We start from the raw sequence: 12,007 nt of genomic DNA, 5'->3' as shown, positions 1-12,007 counted from the left end.
AGAGAAATCACGATTTTCCCATCACTTGGCCATGAATGACCTCTCTTTAAGTGAAAATATACCTTTCTATATATAATAATATGATAACACTGAACAAGAACTACCACATTTATTCCATATGCAGCTTTAATGAAGGGGACTTCAGACTGCAGATAGGAATAACACAAATCAGAAATAATATAGAACCATAGAATCAGCTGGGTTGGAAAGGACCTCTGAGATCATCAAGTCCAACCCTTGATCCACTACTGCCGTGGTTACCAGACCATGGCACTAAGTGCCACATCCAGTCTCATTATGGGAAGATGATCAGATAGTTCAATTCTAACCTTTTTTGCATAATTCTGCACATTGAGAGATCTCAAAACATAAGGGCTATTTTCTATTTCTACAGTATTCTAGAAACACCTGCAATTTCACATAGCAGATCCTTTTGCTGGTGGATAATCAGGTAAAAAGCCCATTCATTTGAGAAATGGTTAGTGATTCAAATCATCTGCTGGAATATCCCACTGACTACTGACACAATATCAACAAATAAGATCTTTAGTTTTGTTTTTTTTTAAATCCTCCCATGCTAAATTCCAGATTTTACATTGAGATATGAGTACTATTTTAAGAGGAAAAGTAGATTCTCATATTCTTGTCTTACTGCATAAAACAAATAAAAGCAAAAAAAAAATTAAAGTAAAATTTTAAAAATAACGTATTTAACAAGAGGTTTGTTGTCCAGCATGAGGGGACATTTGTTTTTATTCTTAAGGAGTCACATCTATAGCTCAGACAACAGGTTTTAAGTATGATGTTATAACTTAACTGCTTTCCAGGGTAGTTCTTAAACAGACTAACCTCCCTACACCTGCTGTAACTGCTGAGAGTGCTGAGTGACTGGGATGTTGCATTTGATAATGTACTGTCCTCTACAATAGAGTAATCTCCCTGAGTGTTTAAAAACTCTGGGACGGACCAGACTACCTCCCATCAAAGGCTGTTCACGTAATTTGTATCTCTCTGTAATGTAATCTGAAGGCATCTCAGAAAGTTCTTTCTTACTTTAAAGAGGATTCCTTGTTTATATTATTATGAATATTATTATAATTGCTTTTTCAATTAATGAGGACAAAATACAGACATTTCACTTGATTTTATGGACAGCAATATTCTCACTGTCTGGACACCATCTAACTAAAATGAGCAGCTTACATGCTTCAGGTGATAAGAGTAAAATTTAGCAAGTTAACAACTAAATTCTTTCAAAGAAATCAGATGTCATCGGATCAAATCCTCATCTTCATTTGATAAGGTTTACAGAGTTCTGAGGGCTTTATTACTCTCAGTTGCAAGGAAAGAAAATCTGAAGCTAGAGTGATATACCTTGAAACCTGAAAGTCTTCCTCAACCATAACTTGTGACATGCTTATCACAGACTGCTCGTAAGTACACTGCCTGCAGTGGATAGCCTATTTTGGGAATTACATGTCACTGTTGTCTTTGACAATGGAGGTTAAAAACTGTTTACTGGACAGTCCTGAACAGACCATAATTCCACCACCAGCCACTAAGCTTTCACGTTTCATCAGATATTAATGGGACTCTTGACTTTTCAAGAAGCTTCATCTCACATTGTTTCAATAGCTGAAATTCCCTGACAGGCAGATAAGAATGCTGGGTTTCTTCCTGCTGCCCAAAACCTGTACCTAAATCTTTTAATGATGCCCTACAGTGACATATATTGCCTCTTTAGGAATTGTAATTTTAAAATGCAAATGAGACAAATGCACAAAGGAAGGAAATTAATCAAGTAACACTGCTTAATATCAGTTGAGTCTCGGCCACTGACTTTTATTATAACAATAATTAATGCTATCATCTCCACTGCTTTGACAATAAATAACAGCACTGTTATTATACGTACAACTTAACCACTCCGCATGAAACAACACAGCAGGTTGTACTAGACCTGTCCCACTGAGTGAAAAAGCCAATAGTGTCTCTAAAAATTAGCAAGTGGGAGGTACTCAGGACACCACAACGTTTCTGATTGCATCTAGGCCCAGTGGCTGAACACCTCAGCATGTGCCAGCATCCCTGAAACCAGACCAACTGACATGTAATGTCTTTTCTTCAGCCAGCAAACCCAAATGTGTAAGAAAGGATATGATGTACACCTGGGTTACACCTCATTATGGGGTTGGGATGTGAGTGGAGTTTGCAGTCGGAAACCCTTCATACATGCTACAGGAGAAGCAGTCATACTGAAAAATCCTAAAATAAATAAATTACAAGCAACTTCAAAAAATATTAATAAAATGTGTCAATTTGCAAACAAAGACTGCAGTTATCTTAAGCAAAATGTCCCCACACCGGTCACCAATTCCATAACAGGACATTACTTCACTCTCTCTAGAATACCCTCCTTCACTGCTAATACATCTATGCTTTTGTTTTCAAGGGATGCAAGCTTAACTTCTACCACTAAGTTCTACTTCTCTGCCATACATTTATTTTCTGTTACATGATGCTGCATAGGATGCACTCACACAGTTAGAAAGATGACCTGCTCTAGGTCTGACTACTCTCTAAGGCTGACAGGATCCAACCAATCCTATTTTCTGAAATGAACTTGAAAAGGACATTAGTGAATAAACAACCTTTAAAGAAAGGCCATATGTACCATCTCACTGGATTTCAGTAGAAATCAGATGATTGATGTACGTAATAGGCAAGGGTTTTACTAGCACAAACACAGAAAACAGTTGAATTTGAACAAAACCTCATAATAAAGATATGATTTAGAATTTGCTAATAAAAACTGTAACAACAGCAAGGGGCAGTTAAGCCTCTTCAGGCACCATTTCAGAAGGACAAATAAAATAGACAAACCAAAAAGGATGATGTTTATCCACTTTGGTCACTGGCAGTCAGAAGCTCACACTGCTGCACAAGAGTAGCCAGCCACAAGACCAACACAGCAGCTGCTGCCAGAAGCCCAGAGGATGCTCAGAGGTACCTTCCAGCATTCTCCCACCTTGTGTTAAGCAACTCTGACATTTCTTTCACATAATCCACAGAGAACTGCCCCCCCAGCCCTCCAAATTAAATGGAGAGCTTTCACCAGTGCACTGCGGCCTGCAAGGGTGAGGGTGGTTTTCACTCTCATGCCTTGCCTTGGTGAATTAGGATTGATAAGCAGATGCACACAGCAGAATTTCTGACTGCACCCTGCCACTGCAATTACTGTTCAGGGTGACACCAATGCACCTTGAGGAGACTCGTACTGACATGACATGGAAGGCTGGAGGAGGGGGACACTGACAGTATGGCACAGCAGACCAAGTCCTCCTGGGCCATCGCAGCAAAGGTTAGTCACCTTCAGTTTAAAGGCAAAATACTACTATTCTGAGCTCAGCTGCCTGACATTAAACGCTCACTCTCAGAAGATAATCTGAAAAAAATTAAGCAACTCCAGAACACTTTCATTCCTGCTCTTCCCATGTCTCCCCTCATGCTAAGGTCCTTGCCCTCCAAGATAGTGAAATAACACAAATTATCTTTTCAGTGATGCCCTGCAGTCATCACGAGCATGAGAAAATTTGTAAGGGGATTGTGAAAGAATGGTATAAAACCAGCAGATGTGCTGCAGAGGAACTACTTTTGGAAAGAAAAGCAGTTGGAGCAGTTCTCGGTACTTGGAAGATTTTCAGAGGGAAGTTAGAAGAAAATGGGAGTGGCTCATAATGGTGTAAATACAAACCAGGGGATGTCTGTCAGCCTCTGAACCTTTGAGACTCAACAATTTTTATTACCTTTCCTATCTCAGCATTTACTATTTCTCTGTTTTTGTAATTCATATGATTCCTTCTTATTTAATCTATACCAACATCTACTACCTGTTGCCACTTTGACTAGACATTAAACAACAATTAAGTAATTCAATATAGACTTTTTTTATGTAACTTTAAGTAGTCATAACTTTAAATGAAGAGTGAAAATTGTCCAACTTGAGTAAGGAGTAGATGCTTCATTAAAACTGATAAATGCTACGTTGTTTTAAATAATAAAGAGCAGTCAAGAACAAGTATTTTAGTATCTTAAAAGGAAAAGCTTCTGTTAAAAAGAACAGCCAGTAGGAAATTTTTGATACACATATTAAATTTTAAATGAAGTATTTCACAGTTATTATGAGTATCTTTATAACCAGCTATGTTTCAGTGAAGGAACTCAAAGAGAATTTAAGAATACTTCCTTCATGGGCAGATTATTTTACAGTTTCTTACTATGCGTTCTTCCTGCAGTCTCTGATGCAGTTCTACTGAAGACAGGATACAGGACTTCCTCAACCAACCATCTGATCAGTCAAAAGTGTACACAGCACATTCCTACCTTCTTTTATTAGTACCAAATAACGCTCCCAAGTAATTCAGCTTCATTTTTATAAGCACCCAAATCACTAATGACACTAAAGTATGACACTTAAAATTCATCTATTTTAGCGAAATCTAAAGCAGCAATTTGTAGGTGTGTGAATTGGATACGTGAAGATTAAAACCAGTGTTACTCCTCTTTGTTAGAGAAGTGTCTCTTGCATCTCAAAGACATAGGCAGATAAGAAACATTACCTTGTGCCAGGATGCATCTTCCTCATTCACTAAAAAAAATTAAGCTTTTAGTAATTTGTAAGAATTTAAATTAGACATAAACATCCCCTAGAAAATTATAAAATACTGGCATGTATAGAGAGCTACATCACATAGCACAATTATTCCCTACAGGCTAAGTATAGGAGTTGGAAAATGGAAATGAAAACTCTTGACAGCATTGGTGTACTTGGTCTCACTTTTTTACATTTACCGAGATTGCAGAATTCATGTTTTCTACCAGATTTTTAAAATGCATACATACTAAGCTCTTTACTAGTTTGTTCATATGAATGAAAAGCAAAATTTGGATCCTAATGCGGGGTAAAATAACAGGATATAATGAGTATGCAATACAAAATCGACTTTAATAACATCTTCTCAGATAATATATTACTGAACAGTCTGAAAAGACTTCAAACATCCCATTATTACCGTTTTGTCCCGAGGCAAAGCAAAGCACTGAAAATACATCAAGGGTTCTGTTCAAGGACTAAACGGGTTATACTTGTATTATGCAGTTTGTGTGAGAGTTAGGCAACGATGATTACATCAAGTTCAAAAATAAAATAAAATAAATCAGTAGGTTACTCAGTAGCACTTTCATCAAAGCTTCACCCATGTGGCACTGCACAAAGAATCACCTTGTCTAATCTGTTTTGTAAAAGTTACGGTAACCTCAGTTCACTCAGAAAAATACACAGCATTCACCCTTTCCTAAAATCAGTGTTGCTTCCATATTAATGAGTATTTGGTCTCAGCTCCAAAAGAAATAAAACTAGTCAGATAGAGGACTATTTTTTGGACATCCCTTGCTCCTGAAAAGGAAAATAGCAGGAGGAAAAAAAAAGCTCACAAGTAAGTAAGAAAAAGAAACAAAATCTGCCTGAACACGTTCCTTCTTTATGAAGTAAGAAATAAGGCTATCTTAAACTCCTGACATTTGGGTGGTACTTACTGTAATAAAACTCAGTTAAAGTAAATGCAAACTGACTTCAGCAGTCACACATCTTCTGAACTGCTGACCTGAATCCATCAGGACACTTTTCTCCCTTATTACCTTTTCACTTCCTGATATTCAAGAGCACTCTAGCTGAACCAGGGAACTAACACAAGAAAAGCAGTTGCAACAGGACTTTGGGTCTGAACAGCAACAGTATCAGGAATATCATGCAATGCCTGGATCAAAGGTGGCTGCAGAGTCAGAGCGCAGTTCAATTAACAAGCAACTGTTTGAAGACCTACCTGTATTAAAGGGATGTCTGCATGTACAATTACTGTTTGTCCTGAAACTTTTAAACCACTCACTTTAAGAGTAGAAATATAAAGGAGACAAACAGGGCAATACATTATAATTAAATGGCAAGTCAATACTTGTCTTCTTCTGCGTTTGGTTGGCCTGATCTTATACATCGTATATCCCCTTTTGGCATACAGAGCTGTATTTTGGTTAATTTTTAAACAAACTGCTGCCACACTGCTAATGCTATAAGGAAAAAAATCGTCACACTGTCTTGTTTCATTTTATCATATCAGTTTTCTAAAGTATTTTTAGTATGCCTTTAACTGCAGAGCACCATAGAGATACCTGAGTTAGCTTGAAATAGATTATACCGGCATAATTAGACTGTTTTCAGCAGCTAAACTAGAGTTTAGCAGGTGATAATTTAAGCTATTTTTCACCATGGTAAATAAGCCTGCACTGAATGCTAGATTTGACTGTCCCAGTGCTCACACTGGCTTGCTCAAATCTGGTCTATATACGTGTGCTGTACAGATGTAACCTTCTTCATGAATGCATCATATTCACTGATATTCCTTTCACTGAAATAGCTTAATTTTTATTACATCCTCCATTATTTATTAACAGAATCATTAAAAGCGAAGAGTTAGCTATTAAATGGTCTGCCAAGCAGCCTACGCTGGAGCATAGATTAACCCATTTTATCTTATAGATGTGCTTCTGTTAATAAAATCCAAAGCTGCTAAAATATGGAAAAAAACCCCTCCACCAGAGAGGCACATCTGAAGTCATAATAAGCATGCAATTTGGGTATTCAAAATGACATCATGACAGCTGCTATGCCTTCTAAGTATTGAAAGTGCTTTAAAAATAAAGCAGTGGTAACACAGTTTGGCAAATTGCTTCAATTGGCTTCCCACCATCCAAAAGTCAACATTAACAGCAGCTTGGTTTGATTTTTTTCATCTGCCTTTTGTAAAGCAGATTAGACAGTGGAAAGATTCAGGATTTTTTTTTTTTTTAAATTTCTGTCCTAGCCTTTCAGTAAGAGTTTGCAACAATACACCCAAATTACTTTGTAAACCAAGCGCACAGTCCTAACGTGCTAATTGAAATACGATTTTTTTCTACTGCATGTTTGAAATGCGTTACTATGCCTCACATATTCCCCTTGCAGAAAATTTTAACCTTGACAAAAGCACTGTCTTTCTCTGTCAGTTAATTTCAGTTTATTTCCTCTGGAAAAAAATCTTTGTCTTAACAATTCATCCAACTGAGAAAAAACCCCACCGAACATCTGGTAGAGATCTCTTACCTAATGACTGGTAAAGCTCAGTCATCTTGGGATGATCCCAGCAGGTCGTTTGCGTCTCATGGCTACAATACAAAACATGAAAGTTAGTAAAGTAAAATTTTTCTCTCCATCTCACAGCAAGTGATGCAGGTTGCACATCAGAGCACTACCCACATCCTGAGCTGCTCTAGCAGGGATTCTCAGCAGCGGCAGGCATGTCTTCTTTCAACATGAGGCACTAACTTGGAGCACTTTATTTAGGCAAGGGCTCATGAAACAAAATTAAAAGTAGTGCTAATATTAAAAAAACAGCAAGTATTCAGATATGTCAGTGTTTTGAGGAACTTGTAAGCACAGTGATCAGTTCTAAAGAACTCTTTGTTTTGTACAGGTCATTCTCCAGTTGCTCCAAACTAGAGGACAGACATTTGAAAGGGCTTCATTCTTAAAGCATTTATGGGAACTCTGACCAGATAATGGGACCCATGGCATTTTTGATCTGCTTTCCCCTACACACTCTCTCCCACGTGGAAGGTAAGAGTTATCCAAAGCAGCAAAACTCCAATCTTTCCTTTCAGTCCAGACACCTGCAATAAAACCCCTGTGCAACGCCTACTGATCCACCACCAGCTCACACCACTTCTCAGGCCAATGCCTCACACCGTGTATTGACAGTCTCTTTTGGCAAAGACTCTTGGCTGCTCCTCTTTTTCCCTGGGACTCCCAGGCCCTTTCCCTTGTCCCGGAGGTCCCTGTGCAGTGTCAGGCAGCAGAGCTGTTGGGAAGCCAGGGGAAAGCTAAAGCGGGTTATGAAACGCTGCAGTATGACTAGAATGTAAATTGGACAGTCTCTGCATTGAGGGGAGCAGCCTCCAGCTCTGCAACACAACATGTTGCCGAAAGACAGGCAGCGTGAGAAAGCCAACAGAATGAAGTGTTAGCGGGTGTAGTAGCAACTCATGTCTCCTAAGGTTATACTTTTTATGAATTTGTTTTTTAATGACAGCATAGCTAACATGATTATGCTTCTATTAATGTAGAAGTCTTGCTTATCTATCCTGTAGCCAACAAGTTCTGTTCATACGGAATTCAGCAACATTAAAAGATAACCACGAGTGTCCATAACAAAAAAAAATCCGGAATATGTATGTAGCAGACAGTTGCTAGTAAAAACGCTGGTCATTTCTGTACTCAAAAGCAGACATCAGGGTTTCAACATGCACACATCATTTGGTAGAAAATATGCAGGAGAGCAGGACCTGACCCACAGAGCTGTGGAGCTCCTGGAGCACATACCTCCCAGCTCCAAAAGATTAAACCACTACCGAGCAGCATCCGTACACCCAACTGTGCCCTGGAACACTGATGAGGTTGTTTTAGAGAACAAACGTTCCTCGAGTTCTCATTTTGAGGCACTGATGTTCCCAAGTGCACATTTATCCTTTACAGGCTAAGAAGAAGTACAACTTCCAATGAATCACTTCAACACCACCCCTACTCACAGAAAATAGAAAATCGTGACATGTTTTCTTAGTGTGATTTAATTTTGGCCTTAAAAGACAGGCTATTTATTTGATCCATGCGAATACTTTACTGCCCCAGTAACCTCTATATGTTCAGCAGCTTACTACATATATTTCCAGATTTTCCTCTGTAACTGCACGGAAGAATGAAAGGGATCACAAGTACTAAGAAGAAGGAAAAAAACACTGCCATAGTGCTGCCCTACTTGAGCATAGGCTTTTAAACAAGCCCTCTCTCATCAACCTCAGCATTCCCACCCCTTCCCAATTCCTGCAGTGGCTGAAGGCAGTGAAAGAGGGAGGAGGACACCAGAAGAGCAAAAGCAGTCTTGTTCTTTGCTTGGTTAAAAATGAGTGCTGCAAAGGGAGGTGGCTGCAATTGCATTCAGAAATCTCAGCCTGGTCTGGGTTTGAGGTTGTTTTTTTTTTTAATTCCCAGAAACTGGGTAGCTTCAAATGAAAACCTATGGATCTGAGCCCCCTGCACCCAAGCCCCTGCATTTCCCATCTTGCTTGGGTTTGCAGAGAGAATGTAACACCAGAACTTTTTACCATATCCAGGTATAAAGTGTGTTTTTGAAGAAAAACAGAAACAGTTTTGTTCACACATTCAGTTCCTAAAAATTCAGCCACCTGAAGCCTCTGCTGATACAACAGCAGTCCAAAGCAAAAGAGGAAGGAGGAGAACTCATGGTAGAAGAACTTTGTAGCCAGGGATGTCACACTTCAGCTGAATGCGCTGCAGACCCAAGCAAACATTCATACTCACAGACCTGGGGTCGCAGTTTGTTTTCACTCAATGTCAATCCCATATCAGGAATTCCTGAGCTTGGCTGCCCTGGCATGAGCTTGGCTGCCCTGGCTTGCTTTCCCATGGGCAGGTAGCCCCAGAAGTGGTGAATATTTGAACAGAAACTACCATGGTTTGTATGCCAAATCATGTAGTAAAAATAAGAAAAAGAACTTAAGGAAACAGTTACAAGAAACCTCTGAAGAAAACCTGCTGACTTTCTGCATGAAATTAGTCTGGCAGACCCAAATTGTTCTATGGATAAACTAGACCACTTCACACTCCATAGCTGCTACCCTGGCAGCCTTCAAAGAAATGGATTCCCCATGAAAATATTTAAAAGCCATCAGATATCTGGCAAAGGTAAATACATATAGGATTATGAAGTCCCAGGCCTGTGAAGGATAGAAGAACAAAAAGATCATCTTAGTGTGAAAAACTAGTATGGTCAATCACTAATCAACATGACACAGATGAGGTGAATTTTTTATTTTCATATTTTATGGTAAGGTCTAATGACATATCAGTGAATTTAGTGCATATGGTTTAAGCTTACGGAATTCACTATTCCTGAAAACACCTATCTGCTTTCCTAAGACCTTTTAAATAAAATTTCCATCACCAAAAAACCACTGGACTCCAATTGTTTTCAGATATTTTTAATAACAGTAACCCCAGACCTCTCCTTATGGTGTAAGATTAATTATCTTGGAGATGTGCATTTTCTAAGGAATGATTTCATTAGCTTCATCTGCAAGTGATAAAGACTAAACTTGCAGGGCAGGTACATTTCCCCTTTTGCTTTAATTTTACACTTTGTTGCAACTTAGAGGAAATATTCGTTTCCTTAAGACTACAAAAGTCAAATAAGTAGAGACAAGTCTTTGGCCCACCACTTTCCCAGCACTGACTATCCAATGTATCTCACACCAAGTGGTGTGGCTGCCCTCAGCAGGGATCACCCATCTGGTACCAGACCCAGGGATGGGCTGGTCAGCTGTCAGCACACCTCTGTGCTCTTGCAAACAAAAGCAAGGGCTTTGAAGTGAACTGAACCTTGGTGGCTGCAATTTCTGTAGAGGTTGAGTGCCCATACCGAGCCAGGGCAGACTTTGCTGGTACTTTACATGCAGAACACAAGAAGGCTGCAGATATTTCACTCCAGCTAAAATGCGTTTGCTTCCCAACGTTCTCAGCTCGGAAAATTATCAACTATTCTGCACACAAGGGCAGCTCCAGGAAAGGTTAGATTCCATCAAGGCTATTCTTCATAAGCCTCTTTGCCATTTTCAAAGGCCATTTAATTGTGAGCTTTGGGGTTGGACCGGTGGGGGAGGATTTGTGTGTATGCCCTTATTGTGAACACCATCTGAAGTGAAATGCCAGCTCAGCAGTTTCAGGCAGCCTCAACCACACTTGGGAATGCTGTAGCATCCTTAATAGATCTGCAGTAAAGTGTTTGCCAGAGTTTCAAACTCCGGTGAACAAGGCCCTTTACAGCCTGTAAGTCAGGAAGACATGAAAAGTATAGTGCAAGTCCTCTTGACTAGCAGCAGCTGAAGCAGGGTGAGAGTATGTGCAGAAATAAGTACTTGGAATGCTTTTCCTACAAACCACCAACACAAAAAGGCATCAACGCACACAGCCAGCAGTTCTGCAATACTGCACATGCTCAGAGGATACATTTTTCAATTTGGTTCTACAGTTAGGTCAAATAAATTGATCACTAGCTTTTAAATCATGGGCATTCTGCAACAAATAAAAATATAAATGCGCTCACTTGGCTTATTTTCCTCTTTCTCACCTGACTTGAGCTGCAAAAGTGGAAAGGAAATTAAAACCAGGTCTGGAAAGGAGACGAGCAGCAACAGCTAATGGTGACACCTAGGCATGGGTGTGACGGGTACACTAAATACACTGATAATTCAGTGGAATGAAAGCAGTCTTCACTTGAGACATCCTTTGGGAACCACAGGACCACTTCATTAAAGGATGATTATATTATATTAGCAAGGATAATTTTTATGTGGGGAATTCTGTCACACCATGCCTGTGTGAACTCCTCTGTTCCTGCCAACAGCAGAGAGATTTGTCTCTCATCGCTGTCAGCAGAGCCAATAACACACAGCATTGGAAACCTGAAATCAGGAGATGATATCCAAACTGACATGCTAGCTGAATTACAGTTCCCTTGTTATAACTTGATCAGTTTGGCCAAAATACAGTTATTTTATCTTCATTCCTTTTATATTACTTCTGAGTAACACCAGCAGCAGGAGTGGAAAGCAATGCTCCCCCACACCCAAATTCCTGCACACTCCCCCCCCCAAACATTCCTGCACCAGCCACACCATAACATTTGCAAATCTTTTAACTGTTTTTGATTGCACTCCTTCTCCCTCACCCTTTTTTCAAAAAACCAAAACCTACATCCAGGATTAGGTCTCGTGTATTCACTGCTCAGCTCCAGAATAGAATTTTAGGTTGCAGCTGCAGAGTCCTTTTTAAACTCTTACAGCC

General features: G+C 39.5%; 1 protein-coding gene across 15 annotated transcripts in view; it reads right to left on the bottom strand.

Annotated features, from left to right (window-relative positions):
* The window catches only part of DMD (dystrophin), a 918,699-nt gene that overhangs the window by 69,565 nt on the left and 837,127 nt on the right, over positions 1 to 12,007 (bottom strand). For all 15 annotated transcript variants that reach the window (XM_027636380.1, XM_027636395.1, XM_027636430.1 and 12 more), the window contains one exon: positions 7,196 to 7,257. In XM_027636380.1, the coding sequence (XP_027492181.1) occupies positions 7,196 to 7,257 (62 nt within the window). The remainder of the gene's footprint in view (positions 1 to 7,195; positions 7,258 to 12,007) is intronic.

Source organism: Corapipo altera, unplaced genomic scaffold, assembly GCF_003945725.1.
Source record: "Corapipo altera isolate COAL_440 unplaced genomic scaffold, ASM394572v1 0, whole genome shotgun sequence".
NCBI classification, from domain to species: domain Eukaryota; kingdom Metazoa; phylum Chordata; class Aves; order Passeriformes; family Pipridae; genus Corapipo; species Corapipo altera.
This window is presented reverse-complemented; position numbering and strand designations above follow the sequence as displayed.